The sequence below is a fragment of the Brachyhypopomus gauderio genome, unplaced genomic scaffold (assembly GCF_052324685.1).
Source record: "Brachyhypopomus gauderio isolate BG-103 unplaced genomic scaffold, BGAUD_0.2 sc50, whole genome shotgun sequence".
NCBI lineage: Eukaryota > Metazoa > Chordata > Actinopteri > Gymnotiformes > Hypopomidae > Brachyhypopomus > Brachyhypopomus gauderio.
The window spans coordinates 1,223,870-1,251,641 of NW_027506875.1; the positions used below are offsets into that span (position 1 = coordinate 1,223,870).

At 42.1% G+C, this 27,772-nt stretch overlaps 1 protein-coding gene and 1 long non-coding RNA gene across 2 annotated transcripts; both read left to right on the top strand.

Moving 5' to 3' along the window:
• Window positions 1–215: 215 nt before the first annotated feature.
• Window positions 216–27,423, top strand: LOC143487785 (uncharacterized). The gene is made up of 5 exons (XR_013124364.1): window positions 216–523; window positions 4,485–4,613; window positions 26,494–26,599; window positions 26,764–26,828; window positions 26,945–27,423. It is a non-coding gene; the product is annotated as an uncharacterized LOC143487785 (long non-coding RNA).
• Window positions 14,319–23,904, top strand: LOC143487784 (uncharacterized). The gene has a single exon (XM_076986953.1). The coding sequence runs from the start codon at window positions 21,086–21,088 to the stop codon at window positions 23,192–23,194; it is 2,109 nt and encodes a 702-aa protein (XP_076843068.1). The 5' UTR covers window positions 14,319–21,085; the 3' UTR covers window positions 23,195–23,904.
• Window positions 27,424–27,772: the final 349 nt, after the last annotated feature.

The following is a 27,772-nucleotide window of genomic DNA, read 5'->3' on the forward strand; positions in this document are numbered from 1 at the left end:
TTTGTAACGGACGGTAGTCTTTGATAAACTGAAGAAATGTTTTAAACCATAGAAAATATATGATTAAATATAGTTTAACCAAACAGAACCCCACTCCTCAGTGGCGATTCTGGGGGGCAGCAGGGGCCAGTGTCCCCGCAAAAGTGAGTCAGGACCCCCCCCCCCCCCTCCAAACGAAGATTATACAGTAATAATTAAAATTGTGATATCGCGCCGACGCAACAGGTGGAACTAATGCGCGTGGCTCAACATTCTAGTCGGATCCTTTAGTGCGTTGCACCACAGAATCAGGTTTCATCCACCCAACGAGAGACAGTCAGAAGAAACGATCACCAGGACAAACATTGAACTGTTACAAGGTAAGAAACGATCACAAGGACAAACATTGAACTGTTACAAGGTAAGAAACGATCACAAGGACAAACACTGAACTGTTACAAGGTAAGAAACGATCACCAGGACAAACATTGAACTGTTACAAGGTAAGAAACGATCACCAGGACAAACATTGAACTGTTACAAGGTGAGATTTCTGGTCAAGAACTGTTGTTTAACTTCATGAATTATAATAGCAGCCTGCTACACCAGGGGGGTGTTCCAAGAAGCGGGTTAAGCGAGAAAACCCGGGTAAGTTAACTCAGAGTTCACGGAAACTCGAGGTTTTCCGTTCCAGAAACCGAGCTTAGAGAGAACCGGAGTCAGTTACTATAGCAACTTACGCTCTGAAGCTAACCTGCTCGCTGGCTCGCTGCTCGCCTGCTCTTCGTCGGGAACGCCTTATAAAACCCCGAATAGACATAGGCCTACTATCATTTTCGGATTATTTTTTAATGAACGTTATCGTTTTCAGCACAATCCATTACTTACATCAATAACTTTATTATTATAATAACATTTCAAATATTACACATCGCGGATCAGCCCTAAATTCTCTCCAGATTGTTATATATCGGTCTTCGTTTTTTGCTAGTCGAAGTTTTCTTTATAGTGTAGGAGATGCGGAATCTGTCAGCAAAGCTACTGTATGTCGGTCTGTCCGAAAAGTATGTCCGGCATCAAAATGCCTAGTGCCCAGTTTTGTGGTGTTTCCTGGGCTTAAGCCAGTTATGGACATCAAAGAGGAATTCCACAGCATCATTGGTTTGTCTTTAATTCACACGGACAATAAAGAAATTAAGCAAAGGGGAGGCAATATATGACGAACTTCATTCCATTTACATTTTAAGGATTTCCTAGAGTGATTGGCTGCATTGATGGAACCTACATATGCTACCTATTCCAGCACCATTAGAACATGAAAATTCATCCATAGCATTAATGTACAGGTACTAACCTTTATAATCCTTAATGAATACTTATCTTTAATGGTAACAAAAATAACGTAGCTATTGTAACTGACCATTCTCCCCATCAAGATCATATGTGATGCTTCCCACCTCATCACAAATGTTGAAGCCAGATGGCCAGGATCCGTGTATGATTCCACACTGTACAACAAATCTGAACAGAGTAGGCCTAAGGTAGTTATGCTAGTTGTTCACATGCAGTGTAATAGTTAAATCATTGCAAACCCTAGTGTGATTATAGGACATGACGGCCTCCTTCATGGAGACAGCGGGTATCCCTGCCTGTCCTATAGGCCTACCTTATGACTCCCTATTCAGATCCTGCACCTGGACCACAGTCCCGCTACAATCAGGCCCACAGCAAAACCAGGGCAAGAATTTAAATGACCCTAGGAATCCTCGAGGCCAGGTTCCAGTGCCTGAAGGAGGTCAGAGTTACCCCTGATAGGGTGTGCCACATAATAATGGCATATGTGGTATTACAAAACATTGCAACCATCCAGGAAGAGCGACAGCCTACCATCTCTGACATGCCCACAGATGAGGAACCTTAAATGCATGTGGGTGACAACAGAGATGGTGGAGTTGTCAGAGACTCCATCTGCAATCACTGCTTTTCATATTAAATCATGCACCACCACCCACCCCACCATCCACCCTGTAACCTTTTAATATACATTACAGTCAAATTCACTGTTATGTTTCATTATTTCATTTTTCCTGTAAATAAATATCAGGGCCTGAAATTCATTTTTCAAAATGAGTGGGAATTCCCCCCTTAAATGTGTCACATAAGGGGGATTTATACATTTGGGGGGGGGGGGATACTTCTGGTGAACCTAAATACAGGTCTTGCTGTGCTTATATACACACATATATGTGTATATAATATATATGCATTGTAACTTGTCTCTAGGTTCTTCTCTACCCTGATCTGTCCTCTCCTTGGTCTTTCTTTTCAAAAAAAAAAAAAAAAAACATTCCAACTGCTCTCTTGGAAGGCCAAGCTGAAATTAGCATACATTGGTTAGGCTTGTTATAACTTAATTTTACATCTGTTTTGTGTGCTGAAATGTGTCATCACATCACAATCAGCTGACTGGGCATCAGGCAGAATTTTATGCATTGCAGTAATCCAGGGTTGCCAACTCTCACGCAATGAGGGTGAGACACACGCATTTGACCGTCTTCACACGCACAAACGCCATACATCCGATTTCTCACGCTGAAAAAATCTATTTTATTTACCTCTGATCTACATCTACGATTCAATGAGTTACTAGTTCGCTTATATCGCTCTGACATAATACTTAAGGTGTCCATTTTACACCCCCCCCAACAATTTACACACGCACACCCCGCCCCCGGCCAATATTTTACCCCCCTCCCTCCCTCCCTCCTAAAATCAAATCTCACTCAGTGATAAAGTTGGCAACCCTAGTAATCTGTTTTTCTGCCCTTCTCCTCCGTTATTGACCACCTCTTTCAGATCAGCCTCGCGCTTTCTTTCAGTGCTGCTGTATGAGAGACACTAGCCGAGTGGCGACTTAAAGTCGATGTTTTGTAGCATCGGCTGGTAAAAGGCACCGTACATTTTACAAATCGAGCAGCTCATTTCACCGCTATTAAGTTCGAGCCAAGGATATATTCTTGGCCAGTTGGACTGAAACATATGTTTGGACTGCTGCTTTAGTTTACTACCGTCACCTGTGTGTGAATCCTGAGGATTAGTTTGGTCAACGTCGCCGCCGCTGCGGTGCTAGGAAGAGTGAGAGCGCCGAGTGCAGCGTCCAGTACGGACGTCGGTCTGTCCGACTATCTGTCCGTCTCACAATACAAACAGAGCTATTGTTTTGCTGAACGTTTTCGCTGTAATTGTGTGCGGGAGTTTCCCGCATTATTATGGATAAAATTGCGGGAATCGAAGAAATAGTGCGCAATTCCCGCAATCCCGCACTGAAATTCAGGCCCTGAATATATTTGAGAATATATTTTAAGAATAAGATATAGTTATATACAGCCATACCACTTTGTACAATATTCTTATACTTCATTTTTATCTGATGCCATGTGTGTTTCACACCACTCAGATTAGACCTGGAATTAGTAAGTGTTCAATAAAAAAATATTTAAAAACTCAATACAGTATTATAAAGGTGGAGAAAATAATAATATAATCGCACCCGTCTGCTAAATATAAAAATATAATTTTCACTCACTCATTAACTCTGTTGGCAATTTTTTGACATGCTGACTGCCTTTCTCTAGCAGCTACCGCAGTATTACATTTACATTTATATAATATCTAAATATTCTGCATACGCAATCATTAATACTTCAAGCTACAGTGGTGTGAAATACGATGTTCGGCTGAGTTTCGCGTTTAAGTCCATGATAAATCCTATTTATCTGCGTTCCATTAAGAATGCCTTTCATAGTTACGCGTGAACGCGCTTCTGTCTGGGTCAACCTACTCAGAGTTGAGCGACCCTGATTACTTTAACTCCGATCCGCCGTTTTGGAACCGAAAACTCTGAGTATGTCAGATCGGGGTAAGACAACTCCGAGTTCAGGGTTAAGTTTAGAGTTTGTTAACCCTGCTTCTTGGAATACCCCCCAGGCGTTAATGTCAGCTTGAGTTGATTGCATGCTTCTAGCTAACGTTAGTTAACCTTACCACAACACAAAACCAAGCAAGCCTGCAACAGTAGCCTGTTATTATAGTTAAATGATATTTATATTCTGGGTTGCTGAAGTGTTGTGTGTTCCTCTCCGTTACTTTGCTTTTTGTCTGTAGTTCAAATTGAAGAGAAAAAATGGCATTACGTCCTATTTCTGCATCAAAAAGATGAATAACGAGGCAGAATAATGAGGCAGACATTGTCTATCTTAAGCTAATTTGCAGTCTTAGTCCCTGGTCAGGCTTTAGAATACAATGAAAGAATGTACTGAATACAATTAATTAATAAGTAGCATTAATAAATAAATACAGTGATGCAATTAGACAAGTGTGCGTGTGCATGCACTTAAGCAGTGTCAGTGTAACTGCAGTTTATATGCCGTGTCCTGCAGTTTATATGATGTGTCCATGCAGAATACATGTTTATTTACATATATTTGGTTTGTCTTTCTCCACAGACGTCAGCAAATGTAAAGAAGACCCACCGATGCAGCCGGACCTATTGTCCCTCCCAATAGCCCAGACACAGTCTTTGACTCGCCAGTTGGTTTCAAAAACTGGAAGAAAGCATCTTACAAAGAGGCGAGGTTTGTATTGCATGCAAGGTCTGAGCAGCACAAACAAGCCATGGTTACATGGAGAGACTATCAGAAAGCTGCAGCAGCTAATGCAACACTGGTCAATGTCTTAAACAAGGAGCACAACAGACAGGTCAAAGAATATCGGGAATATTTATGTATATAAATATATAATTATAATATATATATAAATATTTATTTATTTAAATATTTATTTTAATATGATTTATTTTCTCCAGTCAATACAGTCTGTAAAATATTCTTTTTTTTTCTCAAATGTGATATTTTGAGCCATTCACTTTGGCTACAATGGTTAATGGTTAGTTTTATAAAAATAAACCAAATAAGATATCGAATCCTTGTCTTTTTTGCCCTGGGTTGAATGTGCCCCTCTGACCAAAGCCCTCTGAAGTGTCTGTTTGCACTATGCATGTCTTATTTGGCAGCACGGTGGCTTGGTGGTTAGCACGTTTGCCTCTCAGCACTGGGGTCTTGGGTTCAAGTCTCTATCTGAGTGGAGTTTCCATGTTCTCCCCGTGTCTGCGTGGGTTTCCTCCGGGATCTCCGGTTTCCTCCCACAGTCCAAAGACATGGAGGTTAGGTAAAATGGCAGTCCCAGACAAATTCTCCCTGAGTGTGTGTCTCTCCCTGAGTGTGTGTGTCTCTCTCTGTTCAATAAAAAGTAGTGTCTGAGTGTGTGTGTGCTTGTGTGCCCAGTGGTGGATGGTGCTGTGCCACTAGGGTCTGTCCTCTCTCCCCTTCCTGCACCCCATTCAGTCCCCCAGGGGGCTGTGGATCCCGGTAGAGTACGCTGTGCGCAATTGGCTGCCGCTTCTCGCCGGTGTGTGATTGGCTGTCTGAGATTTGTAGCTGTGTAAACAATTGTAAAGCGCCTTGGGTATCTTGATAAGGCGCTATATAAATTGAATCATTCATTCATTCATTCATGTATGTATACTGTCTGTACGTTGCACTTATGTTCTGTCTGCACTGTGTTTTATGTTGCACCATGGTCCTGGAGGAACGTTGTTTCGTTTCACTGTGTACTCCATATGTAGTTGAAATGACAATAAAACCTCTCTCCAGACATACTTTGCGGACAGACCGACATACAGTAGTTTTGCTGACAGATTCCGCATCTCCTATAAAGAAAACTTTATAAATAAAGTAAAAAAAAAACGAAGAGCGATGTATAAAAATCTGGAGAGAATTTAGGGCTGATCCGCGATGTGTAATATTTGAAATGTGACGCTTAATAATGTTATGGATGTAAGTAATGGATTGTTCTGAAAAATGATAACTATTCTGTCCTCGCACAAGCGTTCTAGACCATGCTAGACAGATAGCTGACAAAAAAGACTTCAGGCGTTGCGTGCGTTTTCATCTTTTATGTAAAACTAGGAAAATAAACATATACATCAACATTTTGCACAGCTTAAATTTTACAGTCTTTAAATAAACACATGAATTAAACAAATGTGTGTGAACATTGTCAACTAAACATAATGCAAATGTACCCATTCCTGCTCACACAATCACCTACAGAAGCCTGTTAGCAATCTATGCATTACTTATTAACATTAGCTTGCCTGAATAGCCGCTAAGGCAGCTAGCAACACATTCGGCCAAGTTACAGCTAACACAGAAACATTACTATGCATAGCAACACAACATCTCAATTGTTCCTCCTCAAAACAATGTTCCCATATAATAACAGTAGTCAACTTACGAACAAAGATACTCCAAGGCTTAAAAACGCTGGAAACACTGTCTCTCTGCCGTGCTGCAGGCAATCATGCTCGACTGACTGACTTTCAGCAAAACGAAACCTAACTCAAATCCGACCACAAGGGGGTAGTAAATCAACAGAATATAATCACAGGCCTTTCTTATGAACATTTCACAGTATCACAGTACACTCCCCGTCTGGTATATTAATAAATATACCACTCTTATTCAAACATTTGTTTCAGACAAAAGTACTATCACATCAGTAACAGGCCTAAGATATGTTTTAACAGTTCCTTGTTTTGCAATGCTAACCTCAACTTTTCTCACTCTGTTGTCCTCACTGGGAATGGCCTTGACTATAATACCAATTGGCCACTCATTGCGTTTTACTTGATTATCTTTCAATAGAACAACATCACCTTGTTTGACGTTTTGCTTCTCTCCCTTCCACTTTCGTCTTGTCTGCAGTGTAGCAAGATACTCTTGCCTCCATCTTTTCCAAAAGCAACCCGCGAGACCTTGCACTTGCCACCACTGGGCTTTGTAAAGGTCCTTGAGTTCAAAGTCTCCAGGTGGTGTTGGAATGGTACCAGCCTTCTGCGTTAGAAGCATTGCAGGAGAGAGAACTTCAGGTGCTTCAGGATCGTTTGAAACAGGAACTAAGGGTCTGGCATTCATTATGGCCATGACCTCTGCCATAAACGTGACCAGAACCTCGTGTGAGAGGCGGGTGGTTGAGGTTTGCAGTAACAAGCCATCAAGGATGTGTCGAACAAGCCCGATCATCCTCTCCCACACTCCTCCCATGTGAGATGAATGTGGGGCGTTGAATGTCCAGGTGCAGCTTTGATCCCTTAGATAGCCTTTGATCTCCGGGTCTTGAATGTCAATTTGCAACTCTTTACAAGCGCCAATAAAGTTTGTCCCTTGGTCCGACCGTAAGTGCTTGACAGGTCCTCTGATCGACAGGAAACGACGTAAGGCATTTATAAAACTCGAAGTTGACATTGCCTCTATGACCTCTATATGGACGGCCCTGGTGCTCAGACAGGTAAACATTACAACCCACCTTTTACAGTCAACGTTATTTGCCCTTGTGCGGTGGAACTTGACATTCCAGGGCCCAAAAACGTCTAGGCCTACATGAGTGAAAGGCGGGTCAACCGCAAGCCTGCTGGAGGGCAAGCTGGCCATTTTCTGCACTTCTAGGCGACCTCTAAGTCTCCTACATGTGACACATTTGTGGAGTGTGCTGGAAATGAGTCTCTTGCCACCAACAATCCATAGTCCTGCAGAGCGCAGAGCACCTTCTGTGAACTGCCTGCCTTGGTGAGCTACTTGGTTGTGGTAATGTCTAACTAAGAGAGTGGCTACATGATGATTACCTGGAATTATCAGGGGGTGTTTCTCCACATCTGGAAGATCTGCTGACCGTAAGCGTCCTCCAACCCTTAACAAGCCACCATCAACAAGGGGGTCGAGTTTTCCAAGAGGACTGCGCGAGATGTCTTTTCCCTTTTTAAGGCTTTTAATCTCCTCCTTGTAAGTCTCAGTTTGAACGCACTGAATGATTGCTGTTTTTGCTTGTGAGATTTCTGTAGTACTTGCAAGATTGCAACTGTGCCAACCTTTACAGACGCTTGAAGCTTTAGAGAATGACTTTGCAACGTGAATGAGGGATTTGATTGCTCTTACCAGAGACTTCCAGCTTGAGAAACGTGCAAATCTGTGAGACCCAAGCTCCTTTTCCTCTGTTCTCGTTGCTAAGGAAACCACTTGAGGACGAATCTCAACATCCGTTGTGGATTCCACAAGGTCAAAGGTCTCTTCGCTCTGCGCTGGATCTCTTGGCTCGGTCTCAGATAGTGTGAGAAACCGAGGCCCAGAGAGCCAGGTGGTCTGTTGCAGTTGGGCTGCTAATACAGGTCTCGTCCCATGATCTGCAGGGTTTTGACCAGTAGTGACATAATGCCACTGGCCTGGTTTGGTAATCCTGCGAATCTGAGCAACTCTGTTGGCCACATACACGTAGAATCTCCGGGTGACATTGTGAATGTAGCCTAGAACTACTCGACTGTCCGTGTAGAAGTTCACTGCATCAAACTGAATGTCGCTTTCCTCCATAATCAATTGAGTCAACTCCACTGCTAATACCGCTGCACATAATTCTAAGCGTGGGATAGTGTTCGCAGATGAGGGTGCTAACTTTGATTTCCCCATAATAAATCCAACATGACATTGGCTACCAGTGTCAATAACCCTGAGGTATGCTACAGCTGCTATTGCTGTTGTCGAAGCATCTGAGAAGATGCATAGTTCCCTTCTCTGAGCATGTGATGATGAAACTGGAACAAATGGTCTGTGGATCTGGAGATGCTCGAGAGCAGTAAGTGAGTCAATCCACCTTGACCACTCTGCCTCCCGGTCCACTGGTAAGCGCTCATCCCAATCTTGCTGTCCAACTGTTAACTCTCTATACAATGCCTTTCCCTGGATTGTAACTGGAGAAGCAAATCCAAGGGGATCATATAGGCTGTTGACAACAAAAAGTATTCCTCTGCGGGTGAAGGGTTTGTTGTCTTTAGCAACTTGAAAGTTGAAACAGTCATTTTTCAGGTTCCAGCCAACTCCGAGGCTTCGCTGAAGAGGTAGAGGGTCAACATCCAAATCCAAATCTTTGAGATCCGCTGCTCTTTCTTCTGGGGGAAATGCATACATCACATGACTGATGTTCGAGGCTATTTTGTGAAGCCTTATATTTGACTCTGCCATCATGCTTCTTGCTCGTGTTAAGAGCTCAATGGCTTCGCTTTCACTGCACACAGAGGCCAGTCCATCATCCACATAGAAATTGCGCAAGATGAACTGCTTTGTGTTGAAGCCATACTCTTCTTCCCCAAGTTCAGCTGCCCGTCTTAGGCCATAGATCGCAATAGCCGGAGAAGGACTGTTTCCAAAAACTGGCACCTTCATGCGAAACTCCATGATTTCTTTGCTAAGGTCATTATCTTGGAACCACAAAAACCGGAGATAATTTCTGTGGCTTTGCTTGACTCTGAAGCAGTAAAACATCTGCTCCACATCCACAGTGACCGCAACTTGTTCCTGCCGAAAGCGCAATAGAACCCCGAGCAGCGTGTTGTTTAAGTCAGGCCCCCTAAGTAGAATGTCATTTAGGGAAATACCTTTGAATGAGGCGCTTGAGTCGAAAACAACTCGTATTTTGCCTGGTTTTTGGGGGTGGTACACTCCGAATGTTGGTAGGTACCAGCATTCTTCCCCTGGTTCGAGTGGTGGTGCCTCTTCTGCCTGGTCATTATCAAAAATTTTCTGCATAAATTCAATGAATTGCTCTTTCATGTCTTTTCTTTTCTCTAGTGTCCGTAACAGAACAGTGAGTCGCTTTAAGGCCTGTTCTCTGTTGTTGGGAAGTAGAGGGCGTGGCGTATGGAAAGGTAGTGGCGCCACCCAGTGATTATCATCCATATAAACTTCTTTGTCCATAATTTCAAGAAAAATCTTGTCCTCAATGGACAAAGCTGTTTTGTCATCATCAGGATTTCTTTGGAAAACACTAAGTCCCAGGTTGTCTGTCAGTTTGAGTGGAGCTGTTTGTAAGATGTCAGATGCGTGGTCTGTAGTTTGCTGGATGGGAGCACTAAACTTCTCTTTCACGTGTATTGTGCTAGGACAAGGCTCAAGAAAGGAAGTGCGCCCATTGTTTAGCACATTAGTTTTGTAGACGTTCACCTTTGTTCGTTTGTGCACCCCTCCAAGGCACACCTCGCCTACAATGACCCAGCCCAAATCTAGCCGCTGGGCATATGGTGTGTTGTGTGGACCATTGTACTGTTCGCATACTTTGTGCATACTCAGGACATCTCTCCCCAATAAGAGAAGGATGGGCGTTTCTGGCTCAATCGGTGGTATTTCACCTGCAACAGGAGCTAGGTGAGGGAAATGTTGCACAATGTCAGGCGTAGGAATTTCTGTGCGATCATCTGGCATAGTATTGCATTCTAAAAGAGGTGGGAGTGGTACATGAGTCTTTCCATCTAGAGACGAGACAACAAAATTGTGAGCTTTCCTCCCCATTGCCTCCTTTATTCCTGCACAAGTCTTTAGAGTGTAAGTAGAGGAGACTGCATTAATGCCAAATAGGTCAAAGAAGGCTGACTTCGCAAGAGATCGGTTGCTCTGGTCATCTAAGACAACATACATTTTTTGGACTTTGTTGGGCTCATTAACAGGGTACACGTTCACTAAGGAGATTTTTTAACATGACTTGAGTCCATGGGATGTGTCACAGATTTCTGTATATTTTGAAATAACTTCCGGAGACGGGCAATTTTCTTGCTCCCCGCCATGCTCTTGCCGTGTCGTTTCAACCTCTGTAACCCAAGGAGCTGGGCCAGGATGTAAAGCAGTAAGGTGCTTGTCGCTATTGCACTCTTTGCACTTCACGGCAACTTTACAGTCTTTGGCCAAGTGCTTAGTGGATGCGCAACAACGATAACAGATAGAGTTTTCTCTTAGATAAGCTTTTCTATCATCTAAGTGTTTGACTCTAAACCCCCGACATTTTGCCAAGGGGTGCGGCTTACTGTGAATAGGACACCGCTCTGCTGGCTCCTCTATTTTCTTTAGTGAGGTACTATTGTGGAGCGCAGGTGCAACTGCAACTTCAGTTTTTTTCACTGACACTGTTTTGTAATTGTTGTGTCCTAGCGGTTTCTCTGGCTTTACATGGGTCATAGTACTGCATTTAGAGAACATAAAACTTGGATCATTACGGGTTTTTGCTTGACTGCTTATGAAACTTACAAAGTAGCTGAAGGGTGGAAAGGGAACATTATGTTCTTCCTTGTACTTAGAGCCCTGTGTAATCCAGCGTTCTTGTAAGCCATAGGGAAGCTTTTCCACGATTGGGTTAACCCCCCTAGCTGTGTCAAGATAGGCTAAACCTGGTAATTTTCCACCTGACTTAGCTGCCTGAACCTCCATTAAAATATCCCCCAGTTCCCTAAGACGCTGGTTGTCTTTGTTAGATATTTTTGGAAAGGTCTCTAGCTTTAGCAGAAGTGCGTTCTCTATGATCTCAGGGGAGCCATATGTATCATCTAGCCTTTGCCACACCATAGCGACACCTGATGTTGGATTGTGCACATGGACTGACCTGATTCGCATGGCTTGTGGAGATGAGTTTGGACCAAGCCACTTTATCAGTAGGTCAAGCTCCTCTCGTGCTGTTAAGTTGGGCTCTTCAGTAATGTCTTGGAAGGACGTTTTCCAGGCCCAGTAGTCAAATTTCAGTAGCCCAGAGCTTACCATCTCTCTTCTTACAAGATATTTGGTGAGATCCGTTATTTGTGCTGGTTCACACGGGTAATCTCTTAGACTGGATGAGTGCGACATTGGAGCAGGAACCCAAGGTGAGTAGCCTCTGTTTTGTGCACCAGGCATTCCCTCGTCTTTAATGCAGAGCTTAGATAAACGGGGCTCCTGATCATGAATTGGATACCACTGAATTGGATCGGGGCGTGCTCGTTCTGCGCTCATGGGTGTGGCAGGTGATTCCTGTGAGACCAGAGCTTGCTGCTGAGCGTTTGGTGTCACGTAGTGGGCCTGCACATACTCATTTGTGCATTGAGTGCGATCCTCAGGATATATTTGGGTTATTCCTTCCAGTGAGTTTGGCTCTATTTCTGCTGCGGCTTCATAGACTGCTGCTTCTGCTGAGGCTGCTTTAGCGCTCCTATTTACTTTTAGGACATACAGGTTCGCTTCCAACTCTGCTTTGCGCTGTTCTGCTTCAGCTAACATTTTTTGATTTTCAGCTTCAATGCGGGCCTTTTCTTTCATCATCTCCGCTTCTTGAGCTGCATACTTGGCTTCTACCAGGGCCGCCTCTGCTTTAGCTTTTGCCTTGGTAGCTGCTGCACTGGCTGAGGACCTACTTGATCTCCCAGATGACTTGGACCCTGCAACTTGTGACATGGCCTCATAATCTTCTGTTCGGTCTGCTTGCCTTTGTTGGTCCATGATGTTCTTATCGTGGTCGCAGTGTGTGGTCGACAGTGGGCCCGCTGTGTAACTGTCCTTTTACTATTCTGTCCTCGCATAAGCGTTCTAGACCATGCTAGACAGATAGCTGACAAAAAAGACTTCAGGCGTTGCGTGCATTTTCATCTTTTATGTAAAACTAGGAAAATAAACAAACATATACATCAACATTTTGCATAGCTTAAATTTTACAGTCTTTAAATAAACACATGAATTAAACAAATGTGTGTGAACCTTGTCAACTAAACATAATGCAAATTTACCCATTCCTGCTCACACAATCACCTACAGAAGCCTGTCAGCAATCTATGCATTACTTATTAACATTAGCTTGCCTGAATAGCCGCTAAGGCAGCTAGCAACACATTCGGCCAAGTTACGGCTAACACAGAAACATTATGCATAGCAACACAACATCTCAATTGTTCCTATTCAAAACAATGTTCCCATATAATAACAGTAGTCAACTTACGGACAAAGATACTCCAAGGCTTAAAAACGCTGGAAACACTGTCTCTCTGCCGTGCTGCAGGCGATTATGCTCGACTGACTCACTTTCAGCAAAACGAAACCTAACTCAAATCCGACCACAAGGGGGTAGTAAATCAACAGAATATAATCACAGGCCTTTCTTATGAACATTTCTCAGTATCACAGTACAGTTTAAAACATTGAATTTTCCACCAAGTTAGTCATGACACGAGATTCAATCATGAAGTACCGGAACGAACAAAATAATCTAGATAAAATGTTAGGTGTTAGTGTTCCGTACTAGTAAGTTAAGTACTTACAGGAGGTCAAACAGTAGTCCCAACACGTCCAGATACCAACACAGTAGACTAATAGATGAACACAACTAAACGACCGATGCTGATATTAAGGTTCAGAAACATGTGGTCTGAAATGCCCGATGGTGACGGTAGGACAGTGGACCAAACCACTGTGGGGCTTATAAAGGGGGGGCACGTAATCCTTCAAAACTTAAAAACAAATATTAAGCGTCCATAATCAGTATACATTCGATCAGTGCATATTACTATATATTATTTTAAAAATCTTATTAAAAAATAAATGTTGCTCAAGCACCCCTAAAAATGACAGTGAAGTTTTTTTAACGGACGGTTGTCTCTGATAAGCTGAAGAAATGTTTTAAACCATAGAAAATTTATGATTAAATATAGTTTAACAAAACAGAACCCCACTACATCTCTGCCTTTGCCCCTCAAATCTAGCCACTGCCCAAGACTATTTCGATAAGTATTCCACCTTGTGCTGGTGAAATTCTCTATTTCCTCAAGCTTAACAGAAGATATATGCATGTATCAAATCTTACGTTTCGAAGATTTCTTTTTTTTGAACACTTTCGGACGAGATTTCCTCTTCTTCGGTACCGCTGGATGAATGCGCTGCTACTACGACGTCTGCTTGTGTTTACTAGCTCAGCTGACATACCAGCTATCCGATCCATTCTGATGACGTCTCGCGAGCCAAAGTGTTATTACACCTGCCAAATACGTACATACGCCTTGCCAGGCACTAGTCCTTCCATTAAACGCTGCGAATAAAAAAGTACAGTATTTTGAGCGGCGAAACTTTTTTTAAAACCTCAACATAACTCGTTCTTTTTCTGAGCTGAAGCGTGTTTGGTACGGAGAGCGCGGAGCAGAATTTTTTTTCTGAAGGACTTTTCGAGGTTCACCTTACGGCCTATCTTCGCTGATTGCGTCCTCGAGATGTAGACCGTGAGCACCCTCTGGTGGTCATGGGCGGGGCAGTGCTGGGGCCTGCCCTGACATAATGGTTATGGGGATATGCATTCAAACCATGCCTCAGGTCCATAGCCGCGGGAAGGTATTTTGCTTAGGGGGTGCTGAAGGGGGGGGGGGGGGGGGGTAGTGTTGCGGTTTACAACGTCACAGCAAATATGCAAATACAAGCCCTACACTCTGAGTTTGACAGCAAGTACAGCACACAAGATATATATAGCCACACCAGCTATTTAACAGAGAAATGCACTCTGCACAGCGGCAGGACAAACCATTGTCCTACCTCAGGGTTGCCAACTCTCACGCATTGAGCGTGAGACACACGCATTTGACCGTCTTCACACGCTCACACGCCACACATCCGAGTTCTCACGCCGAAAAAAAATCTAGTTTATTTACCTCTGATCTACATCTATGATGCAATGAGTTACTAGTTTGCTCTGGCGCCAACCACCGGCGGTCGATTGCGATATATTACTTAACTTGTGTCCATTTTACGTTCACCTCCCCCATCGACAATTTACACTCGCCACCGCCTCCAGGTTCAAATCTCACTCCAAGCGATCTTGAAAAGTTGGCAACCCTGCTACCTTCTTTCTGCAGCTGCGCCCAGGTGTCTCATAAAACCCCAAACGTAGCCTTTCTCTCAGGGAAAGTCTTCATTAAAACATGAATGTCCAAACTCTCCAAAATGTGACTGTGCACATGCATAAGTGCTAGATGTGTCAGTCTCTTTTGTGTCATTGTAGTGCGTAACCAGGTTTTCAGGCGGCACAGAGCAGAGAACGTTCTCTCAGATGAAGCGGCTGAGACAGGAAGGCTGAGGCAAAGCTTTATAAAGTTTTCAGCTTGTTGGAAAACACTTCGTGTTTGAGGATGGAGCTTAGATATGCTTGTTGCTATGTCCTGCACGCTGTTGCACTGTGAACCTTGAATGACATCAAGTATTTTTAATTGAAGTTCCAGGCGCACTCGGTCACCATTAAGCTGCTGTGGATGATGAACCAGATTATTATTATTATTAGGCAGATGCTATTTGCACCCGGGTATATGCAGCAGTATGTGTTATTTGCACCCGAGTATATGCAGCAGTGTGTGCTATTTGCACCCGGGTGTACATAGCAGTGTGTGCTATTTGCACCCGGGTATATGCAGCAATGTGTGCTATTTGCACCCGGGTGTACATAGCAGTGTGTGCTATTTGCACCCGGGTATATGCAGCAGTGTGTGCTATTTGCACCCAACATTTTGATTTATCAAAGATTAGTACTATTCTTTTGTGTTCCATTTTACTTACAAATTATTTTACAAGAAGTGAAGATACTTTTATTTGGGGTTATGGGGTAGACCTGTTTGAATTTTGTTTTTCACTTGTGAGTCTTTTTCTTTACCATGCTTAGAATTTAAATAGCAATTTAATTATCCTAAGTCGCTTACCGCTAATGGCAGTAATCACATGGTAAATACTACATGTAATATACACTGCCAGTGATAAATAATGTTAAAACAAAATGTAACACAAGTTAATATCTGTCTGTAGCACCCTGATACGTACACCACATTGTATGTGTCACGTTATGGTCCCCGACCCCTCCCTTTGGGCGTGTGTTTACGTCGTCTGCGTCAGTGGATCTCCGTGGGTGCGGTTGCGTCCTGTGATAATTCGTTTTACCTGTGGCTCGTCTCGTCATCATATGGGGTTTATGTAGTTTGTCTATTTAATGTGCGTTCGCGCAGTGTCTTGTGCTCGTCGTTGTCTGAGTCTACGTGTCTCTATATGAGTGTTAAACGTGCACTGTCTGCGCTATATGTGTAAAGACAAATAAAGTAACGTCTGTAGCGAACAGGATTCTGTGTCTCGTCCTTCACCCAGTCGCCTACGTTACAGTATGATGTATACAAATATTCTTCCTGCCAGTACATTATCAGCCTCTTTAATTTTATTTAATTTCACAGAATGCAGAAGACAGATTTGATTTTTTAATTCATTTTTTCTGGATGGTTTGTACATTTTTTAAAGAAATAAATTGGGGTTTTTATTATTTACATCATGTTTAAATAAATTTTAATTTTGTGCATTGGATGGTAGCCCTCTTCACTCCATAATCTCAGTGCTCTCTGGAATTCCTCACAACTGTCAAAGGAGTATCCTTCACAAATGTTCTTAAGCTTTTCTTCCTTCTTGGGAGAAAACACAAATATTAGCTTATATAAAATAGTCATTACATTATAAGTCTGGCATATTGACTCTGTCATGCAAAAACCTTAATTCAAAAGGACTGTACATCTTTTGTTATACACATTCATGTCCTTTGTGTGTACTGAAACAACACAAAAATAGAGAACAAAAAGACAAAATTATATAATTTTACACAAAACTCAAAAAATAGACTGGACAAAATTGTTTTTGTAAGATAGCAATGCGACTGTCACGTAGGGCTACACCCCCCTCTCTGTCACTTGTTCCTGTCCTTGTGTCTGTGTTGTTCCCTGCGTGTCTGTCTCCATGGTTTCCCCTCGTCTGACACGCCCGTGTCATCAGTGTCTTCACCTGTGTGTCTAGTTTAGTTCTGTGTGTGTCTAGTTTAGTTCTGTGTATTTATAGTCCCAGTGTTTCACTTGTATTTGTGTATTTGTAATCCCAGCCTGATTTTCTAGTTTGTATGCGTTTACCCCGTGTTTGGTTTAAAGTGTTCGTTCGGTGTCTTAGTTTAATTCTTAGTATCGTCATGCCTGTTTATTTGTCAAACCTGGATGGCTCGCCCGTTATGACCCCTGCCTGTTTGAACGACTTTGATCATGATCATTCCTCTTAATAAATCTCGCTCTCCTCAGCGTTTGTGTCCGCCTCCAAGCTCTGTAGCGCCAGTTAGTGTTGCCACCTGTCCCGGTTTTCACGTCGCTGTCCCGGTTTGTCCCGGTTTTCCTTCTTTTTAATATTCGGTCGCGGCAAAAAATAAAAATTATTTAATGTCCCGGTTTTCACTAGGTTAGTTCAAACGACTATTTAGACTTTCTGCACACTTGAAATCTGTCTTTTTTTCTCGCTGTGTCCATTTTACACCCCCCACCCGGTAACACTTTACGTTCGCCACTATTATGCTCCTATTAGCTCAAAAATATATCAGTGTTCGTTGGATAATAATTCTCACACTATTTCTTAAATATATATCTTAAAATGTAAAGTTAAATTGAGTGATGGACCTTTATACATAACTATTAACCAAATTCTGCTTACCGTTTCCTACTGTCTCCGTTTCGGTTTGTAGGAGTGCTCAGATGTGTTCCTGTGGGGGATGCAGGATCTGGTGTTCTTCCATAAAACCATGGGGGGCAACAAATGGTGGTTTACCTCAAGAGGTTCCCAGAGCAATGGGATAAAACTGACCATTTGTATTTTAGTTATGTCAGTATGTTTGTGTGGCATGTTTAGTCTTATTTTGCAGCTTGTTGTGTACTGGGTAAAGGTTATGCTAACAGGATAAGAGTTCCATCACTCCCTGATAAGGTTTGTAGACTTCACCCCAAAGGGGACAGTCCTGTATGGAATGCACACTGTATGCAAATGTACTCTGATGTCTTTACCAGCAACCTGATTCCCATTGGTTAACCTGGTTTTTGTGACTGCTGTCCCTTTGAGATGCTGGGGGGATATAAAAAGAGAAGTTTGTGGGTGCAGGGGTCTCTTCGATCATCTGGTCTCTTCTTTCATCTGGGCTCTTTCTTTCATCTGGGCTCTTCTTTCATCTGGGCTCTTCTTTCATCTGGGCTCTTTTTTCATCTCTTCTTCTCTCTGGGCCTTGGCTTCTTCTTCTCTCTTGGCCTCCTTTGGGGTCCTTCTCCGTGAGGCAGCCTGCACCGGTTGGTATCTCTGTTTCCATTAGGTATTATTGTTACTTTAATCTAGTATGGTTGTTATTGTTTTATATTTTGTTGGTTATTGAATAAATCTGGTTAATTGTGTAGCCACGGTCTTCCTTGATTATAGCTATACTGGGCCAGATGAGCTCATTATTAGTATCAGTTAAAAGGTAAATCAATGCTAATGCCAATTCCCTCTAAAGTATCCCATCTGCTACGCATGTTTATGATAAACCTCTGACAAAGCAGGCTATTGTTTATAGCAAGGTACTTTATAAAGTTGGTTAGGTATATTCTATAACCTGTACTGATCTATTCAAGAAGTGAGTTCTTTTAGATTCTTACCAACTATAATTTGGAGTCAGATATTTAAGTTTTATGCACGTCAATCCTTCTTCTGCACCTATTTCCGTCCTTGGTTGTAGGCAAGCAGGTAGGTTAGTTATATCTCATAACTATAACCCCTACAGAATTTGGTGACCCCGACGTGATATGGTACTAGTACAGAAATTTGTGTACTAGTGTGATCCAGTACTAGTACAAAGTAACCAGTTTACAGTTTTGCAAGCAGATAACGACCATCCGCCCGGATTGCTGTCTGTGATTCACACCTATGTTGCTGCATCTTTGGGTTTGGTCTCTTCTGAGGTAAGACAAATATACCCTTCTTTTTAGCAGCAGGGAAAACATAGGTGCACCATACAGACACATGGGTCGGAATACCCACCGAGTAGCAGGCGTGCCGACACGTGCAAAAAGACAAGGATTTTAGCTTGTATACACAATGGCTCAGGGATATTCTAGTGTAGAAGAGCAGGCCTTCATGGAGGATTGGGCTTTGGACGTAAAAGAAACTCTGGTTAGCATGCGCATCAAAGGATTGTCGCTAAATGCTAGCAATGAGTTCATTTTAAATTGGCTCTCATCTGAGGGTTGTAAGCTTAGCACTAGGAGTAAACTCCAACATATTTTACTGAAAAAGCCTAAGCAACACAAACTATTAGCCGCCACAGGCTATTTAGTCCTCCGCAACAGCCTAAACTCTTTAGAGCAACACAAGAAAGCACTGGACAGTATGCGCAACTTGGAAAGCCTCCGATCTGAGGAGATCAGGAGAATGCGTTTACAAATAGACAGCTTTGCATATGATAAGCTAACTTGGGCACGCCAGAGTGAGGCATTCACTAGGCAAATAGCTAGTCTCCAAAGTAAGTTGAGAGCAGGTACGAACTATGCCTCAACTTTGGAGAAATGCTGTGATAATGCTGGAATTCCTGTGGCTGCTGTGCGACAGAGCTTTAACCCTCAATCTCAAATCATGCCTTTGTTGGATGATACTGAGGGTGATGAAGATGTTATGTTAATGGCCTTTGCTAACAGTGGATTAGACCAGGCCCGCCAGCAGGGGGTTGTGTTACCATCCCCACCAGCACCAGTCCTTGTACCTGGGTTAGTGCCACGGCCTCATACAGATAGTGTTTATCAGCAGTCTCCAGCTGAGATACCACAGCTAGCTGAAGCAGCTGGGTTTGGCCAGGCTGTGGGGTCAAAGCCCACACCCCCACTTGCAGATTTGGTTAAGGAAGACCATGTGGCCGTAAGCCCAAGAAGATGGAGACAAGACAAAAGCAGTCAGGTGCTCGCAGCAGCAATTCCAGGGTTACCTGAGCACAGGGAGCGTAGTCCTATTTGCACCAGGTCTAAAACTGCTAGTGCATCTAAAGTAGCCGTCATTAAAACAATGACAGATCCCAACGGGGAACGCTTCAATGTTAGCCGACAGCTAACTTTTCATGAATGTGCAGCACATTCCAGCGTTGTTGGGATGCTTCCCTGTAAAGGTCCATTTGAGCCATACTGGAGTGCATTAATGCGTCAAGCTAGCGCTTTTAGCTTAGAACCAAAGGACATTTGGCAAATAGCTCTCACAACTATCCCTCCAGAGCTAATATCTAAAGCTCCAGAACAACTTCTGGATGGGAGAATCATGACTCCCTTACTGGGAGAAACACACACGGATGTGTTAGCCAGACTGAAAGATACCCTTCTAGATATTAGGGGTACGGTTCCGGCAGCTTGGGATAAGATCATTGATGCAAAACAAGGGAAAGAACCGTTTGAACAGTTTGCAGAGCGCCTTTGGGTAGTTTTTAGGGAGTATTCAGGAATTGAAGAGCCAACTAAGGATAATGAAATCCTGCTACATCTCCTTAAAAATAATGCAGGTCCACATGTGCAGCAGGCACTAAGTCATGGAGCAAATCCTCCAGATAACACATTTGACTCCATAGTCAGGTGGGTTATGGGGATGGAGAGTCGCTTGAAAACAAACAAGAGACCTCTTGCAACAGTTCAGTGGGTAGCTGAGGGTGAAGTCCCTAGCAAACCAAGTACGCCTACTTTTGAGAAACGTTGCAAATTTTGTAACAAGGTAGGACATGTAATTGAGGACTGTTTCAAGCTAAACAAACAGAAGTTTAAAAGGGCACATAAGCCAAAGGAACGACAGGAGGCTAGACCTACTGGTGAATATCAGACGTTAAGAGAGCAGCTTGCACTGATCAGTCAGCAGTTAGATGCTGTACAAGCGAAGTTCATAACATCTGACCTCAAAAACCTGTCAGATAGAAACAGTGGTCCTCAATAAGGGTGCGTGGCCTCCATTCCTGTCGGCAGTAATATCCATCATGGTAATCGTATCAAAAATTAGAGCTAACCTTGGAGGCCGGTTATGATTTTTCGCTTGTTGATACGGGAGCTGCCTATTCATGTTCATGTACAGATCCTACACTTTCACTGACTGATGAGCCCACAGTGTTAATTGTCTTATGAGCCGTTCCTTTAAGGGCCACAGGTATCAGCCCTTATGAGCTTATGACAGGAAGAGTCATGAAGCTTCCCATTGATCCAGAGGAACCTAGTGAGTAGATGTAGAGCATTTTGTTCTGTTTTCATTCTCACATTCACAGACTCACTACTGCAGTTCCATGGATCCCTGATGCTAGGACGGTGACCAAAGAAACCTGCATTGAGCTCGGACAGCGAGTCAAATTGAGCCACATGCTCGGATGTGGGAGATGGGTATGGAAATACTTCAAGGGGCCATTCACACCAAATTCACTGACAATTTTACCTAAGCAAATAGTTACATGGCCTCCTGGTGTAGCACCAGAACCAAATTGTATAACTAAAATTTGCTGTAATTTAGGTTCCACCCATCCTCCTACAATTAGTTTTTCTATTCCTATTATCCATGTTCCAAGCCAAGCCAATTCTACAACATGGATAAAACTAAAATCAATTGAGGGTCAAGAAGCAGGTGTTTTAAGCACATTATACAAGCGAGGAAATAATGGAGTAGATCCTCGGAAGTGCTATAACACAAAAGAACTTGAACCTGCCATGTATGAGTGCACACATATAGAACCACTCAATTCTACACACAACACATATACATCCCATCTTTTTAATCTCTCTTCTCCACAGGATTATTCTATTACGCCCAAACCTTTTGTTTGGACAAAACGTCGGGAAGGCATGTATTGTGTTGGTAGGTGTGAAGCTGACCTAAATTTGTGGACAGGTGCAGAAAATTGCACATGGACACGTAAATATTGTTTCAATCTAACGACATGCGGCTACCACAAACCAACACAGTGTCCAAATACATACCCTGTCCCTCTAGCTGGACTTATTAGAGGAAACATTAATAAGACTCTATTGCATGATGTAAACCTTGTTATGGTTCATGTTAGTTACAATATTTCAAATATCCTCTCAGCTTATCTGACACATTGTAAAGCCTACACTAAAACATACACATGGCTCAAAACTCAAATTGAAGATTTGGTGTATGACTACAAAAGCAGATTAGCTGTCCAAATTCCATACTCACAGTCACGCATGAAGCGAGATCTATTCTCGGACATCACTGGATTATTTGGTAGTAGTAATTCACTAATAAACACATACCAAATTTCCAAACAATCACAGTATACATCTTGGCTTACCAATCAGTTTGCAACTGGTTTTCAACATCTGACTAATGGTGAAGATAACATTATTAAAGCAGTAAAGTCAGAAGCTCAAGCTTTGTTACACCTTAGTCATATGATTTTTAACCAAACACACACCTTAGAGCTTGATTTTGCATGCAGATCTTATGCTCAAGATCTGTTTACAGCAACAAGGCAAGAGGTATTGGATCTCCGATTCCAGAAATCACCACGTCATGCCTTAGCTGATTTGATTGAAATGCTTGATCTTGATCGTTGGTTTAAATCAATTTCTATGAAAACCATCTATTATGCTGAACTTCTTACAACTATTATGATGTACAATGGAAACGAGTGCCCCGGTTGTATTGGTTTTTATGCAACTTATCCTTTTATTCACCCTGAGCAAATTTTTCCAGATTCCACCACTATACGTTCATTGGGTACGGTTATCAGGGATCAGGTTGTCAAATGGGATCAGGTGACTGGTTATTTGACTGTAAAGGGTTCTGAAATGTTGCTTACTACACGTTCTTGCTGCCATGAAACAGCCAGTTATGTAATCTGTACATGCAATACATTACAACCTGTCTCTTCAAATGATACTAAGTTGATAAATGTTCATTCGTTGCATGGATACTCTGATGCAGTCCAAGTGTCACACACCCAGTGGTGTGTGATTAGTGAAATGACATCTTTCAGTTATGGGGGTCTTCTGTGCCCTGCCAATCACTCGTTCTGTCTAGAGGTGAGAGATGACTTCACAATGGGACCTTTAAGCATTCTGGGTAGGATACCAATGGACACTGATGTTTCTCCATGGTGGGAAGACACGTTCTATGAGGAAAGCACAAAACCTCTAACAGACACTGTACAGCTGGTTCAGCACCTGATTCAGACAACCAGCTATCATCTTCGTCAATCACAAGTGGAAGTGCATCTCGCCAGTGAGACGGTGAGAATCCTGACCAGTGCTTCAACCCTTTCAGCGGAGTACATGTATACCTGGTGGGACTGGGTTTTCCGAGGATGCGTCCTGGCCAGTTCTTTAATACTCGCCATCACCCTGATCCAGTTCTGCTATTTCAGGAAGCACATCACTGCCCTTCGCTCCACTATGACAGAGACACTCACTCTCGGGTCGTTGAATGTTTCTACATTTTGGCGTCCCTGAGGGGGGATTTGTAGGAGTGCTCAGATGTGTTCCTGTGGGGGATGCAGGATCTGGTGTTCTTCCATAAAACCATGGGGGGCAACAAATGGTGGTTTACCTCAAGAGGTTCCCAGAGCAATGGGATAAAACTGACCATTTGTATTTTAGTTATGCCAGTATGTTTGTGTGGCATGTTTAGTCTTATTTTGCAGCTTGTTGTGTACTGGGTAAAGTTTATGCTAACAGGATAAGAGTTCCATCACTCCCTGATAAGGTTTGTAGACTTCACCCCAAAGGGGACAGTCCTGTATGGAATGCACACTGTATGCAAATGTACTCTGATGTCTTTACCAGCAACCTGATTCCCATTGGTTAACCTGGTTTTTGTGACTGCTGTCCCTTTGAGATGCTGGGGGGATATAAAAAGAGAAGTTTGTGGGTGCAGGGGTCTCTTCGATCATCTGGTCTCTTCTTTCATCTGGGCTCTTTCTTTCATCTGGGCTCTTCTTTCATCTGGGCTCTTCTTTCATCTGGGCTCTTTTTTCATCTCTTCTTCTCTCTGGGCCTTGGCTTCTTCTTCTCTCTTGGCCTCCTTTGGGGTCCTTCTCCGTGAGGCAGCCTGCACCGGTTGGTATCTCTGTTTCCATTAGGTATTATTGTTACTTTAATCTAGTATGGTTGTTATTGTTTTATATTTTGTTGGTTATTGAATAAATCTGGTTAATTGTGTAGCCACGGTCTTCCTTGATTATAGCTATACTGGGCCAGATGAGCTCATTATTAGTATCAGTTAAAAGGTAAATCAATGCTAATGCCAATTCCCTCTAAAGTATCCCATCTGCTACGCATGTTTATGATAAACCTCTGACAAAGCAGGCTATTGTTTATAGCAAGGTACTTTATAAAGTTGGTTAGGTATATTCTATAACCTGTACTGATCTATTCAAGAAGTGAGTTCTTTTAGATTCTTACCAACTATAATTTGGAGTCAGATATTTAAGTTTTATGCACGTCAATCCTTCTTCTGCACCTATTTCCGTCCTTGGTTGTAGGCAAGCAGGTAGGTTAGTTATATCTCATAACTATAACCCCTACAGGTTCCTTTGAATTTGCGCCTTTTCGCTCCCGCGCATTCATTGGTAGACATGCGCAGATGGGTTCGCTTTTTTTTTTTAATTAAGGGGTGAAAATAGCCTCGCTGTGTGGCAAATGCTACTTGTACCCGGGTGCAAATAGACACTCCGTTATTATTATTATTAGTAGTAACAATATTTACTAAATGATTTTTTTAGTTATTTGTTTTATTCATTTTTATGTTTTGGTATCTATCATTTTTCTTTAGTTACAGACGTTTGAAGTTATACTCGTAGTGCCCACAGGGGGTGCTGCAGCACCCCCAGCACCCCTACTTCCCGCGGTTATGCTCAGGTCACACTGGAATTTGGTGTGTTCTCCACTTAGAGGTTATAACAGGATATATAATTTCATTTGTAATGCCTTTCATTTGCAATTGGGGGTCTAATGATGTAATGGTATTTCCAGTAAAAATGTGTCATCACTACATGAAAACCTCTACTTGCAGTGACTTGTAACATCCTACATTTCTAACATATAGGAAGGAGCCAATCTTACCTTCCTTGAGAAAGCCGAAACAAAACAGCCATTCCTTCTCTGCATTGGTGAGCAAAAGAGCAAAATCTTGAAGTTCTACATTATCATGGACCAGAAGGCTGTCCCATGCAAGGATCTAACGTCAGTGGCTGCTTTGTTGAGCTTTTTAAAGCTCATTACGTCTTCAGTCTCTCCTATGATGAAGCTCTGAACAATTGTTATACATTTGTGCAGACCACAGTGTATAATATTGTGGCGTGGTGTAGGAAGGAGAGGCAGGAAACCGATCCATTTTAACACAACAAGGTTCTTTATTTAAATTGCCTTCGCAACGTAACCACGGGGTAACTTAAACTAACAGCACACATAATCAAACCCATAATCAATAAATACAGGCACAGACATATATCGACATACCAGCAATACCGGAGCCACAGGGACTCATGGGAAGTACCGCCGTCCCCCATTGGACCAACGCTACAATATTGATGTTGGGAGTGCCAAGGAGAGCCCCCGTGTTAAGCAACTTAGAGCAAAACTACTAGAGCAAAACTACTGCAGCAAAACTAATCGTGTTTTTGATAAAGTTCACACGTTTTGTTTGTAAAGTGCACCACAATAGTTGTTCACTCCTTTGTCAGCATTTAAAGTTTTGCCATGGTTTATATCCTGGCAAATGTTTACGTTTGAAATGTGGAGAGCAAGGGTGTTCTTTATCTTTCTGTACTTGCAATGGCTTTAGAAAGCACCTTAACAATGTACACAGGCACAACACAGTTCCCCATGTGGATACTAGCCAGTATGTCACTACACAGAATGAAAATGAGGTGCAGTTTTCAAGTAATCAGCCAAAATGGTCAACTTCTGTTGCCACTTCAGAAGCATTTCATTTACCTTCACAGAGTTCTGATGGTATGTCTCAGCTGTCATCTATGTGTGGTTCAATTGTTGCATATTTGCAAGCAGCAGATATCTCTGAAAGCACTGTCCAAACAATTGTTAGCTCAATGGAAGAAGTTATTAATGATGTTCACAATCAAGCATGAGAGGCAGTTCTCAAAACCTATTCTCCTGAAGAAAAGGATTCAGATGTTTGTAAAAAAAAAAAAAAAAAAAAAGAGCCAAAAACATTTTGATGAAAGGTGGGAAATAGTTGAACCCGAAGAGCATGTCCTTGGGGTGAGAATGGATGTAAGAAGAGATAGAACTACAGGTATATACGGCCAGTTCCCTGTAACAGACAAGTATATGTATGTGCCCATTCTTGGTACTCTCAAATCCATTTTCAAAAACAGGGAAATAAGAGAAAGCTTCTTGCAGGACAAACTTGGTGAAAAGGGCATTTACAAGGACATTAATAATGGTTCATATTTCCAAAATCATTCCCTATTCTCACAAGAGAGGTATGCTCTACAGCTATTGATCTATTATGATGATTTTAAAACTGCTAATCTGTTAGGGTCCAAGAAGGGTGTGCACAAAATTGGCTGTGTATATTTTACTTTAAAGAATCTTCCACCTAAATGTAACTCTGTAGTCCTACACCCACAGCAAAAGGACGGCAGTTCCTGTGGGCCCTTTGTGCTGAAAGTATTACTTGTATTATTTACTATTATATTGGCATATATATTATATTAACTATACATTATACTATACAATACAGATATTACAATAACTATACAATATAGAAATTGTTTTTATTTTTACAGTTTGCAGAATACATCCTGAAGGACCGCCCTATTTGCTTCTCCACAAGTATCAAAGGTGTGGAGGACATAAGAAGGGAAATCGCCACTGTGCTCCTCCAGAGAACTGGTACATTTACCTTGAGGCATTTGTGTTAAAACTAGTAGCAATTGTAGCAATTTCCTAACAGATTGAATCATTATGATGTTTTTTCTGATGTTGACAAATCACCCCATTGATCAACAATGATAACATCTTTCTTCACATTGTCACATGAAATTACATTTTTCTAGATGTCCTGAGTGATTTATGTCACTTCTGTGGGGAAAAGCTAAATGCAGAACAAGACACTGACTGGGTAAGTAGTCATAGATTATTTTCCAATAAAAATCATATTTATCAGATAATGTACATAGTAGTTATTTATACGAATACCCAACATCGCTAATTAATATGTCTGTATTCAACATTTAGATTGGATGTGAACTTTGCCCACGGTAGTACCACTACAGCTGTGTTAAAAAGCCTGCAATGGACAGAGACTACATCTGTGAAGCTTGTACAGTTTTGGACAATTAGTGCAAGAAGAACTACAATTATAAATATAATGTAAATGGTTATTGTCATTTAGAATCTAAGTTAAATATTAATCATTAAAATGTGTTATTTTCTTTGTAATATATTTGTAAATATTGGCTGAAATATGCTTTATTTACTTTTGTTAACATTTTTGTATTTGCTGGCATGTTCAAATTTTTGTATTTAAAGTTTTGTATATACAGATTGCATATAAATATTTTGTAAAAAAGAGTTTTCTCTTATGCTCATATCTGTCAATCACACACACGAACACACACATAGGCACGGTCTTGGTGGCATGGAGAGAGTGAAAGTGTAAATAAGGTGGGTCTTTTTAATCTTATTCTCCACCACAAAGACAAACAAATGGTACAGCAGTGCTCAAAGAACAAAAGGAAAAAGGTGCCGAGACACAGATCAACTACAGTAAAGGAATCAGTTCTGCCACTGTACAGGTGAGCAATTTGTGGGAATATGCCTGTGGGTTTAAAAAAAAAGAAAGGAAACAAGGCAAATGAGCACATAGTTTATGAGGTGTGTGAGACTGGCTGTGTGTGTGTGTGTGTGTGCGTGCGTGTGTGTGTGTGTGTGTCAGTAGGAGTGCCCCTTGTGTGCTCGTGACATCAGATTGACCACAATATATTTGTATGATACAAAAAAGTTAAAATCTATATATTTTTTTGTTTATAATGTGGTGGCTCAACATTTTATGAAACAGTGAAA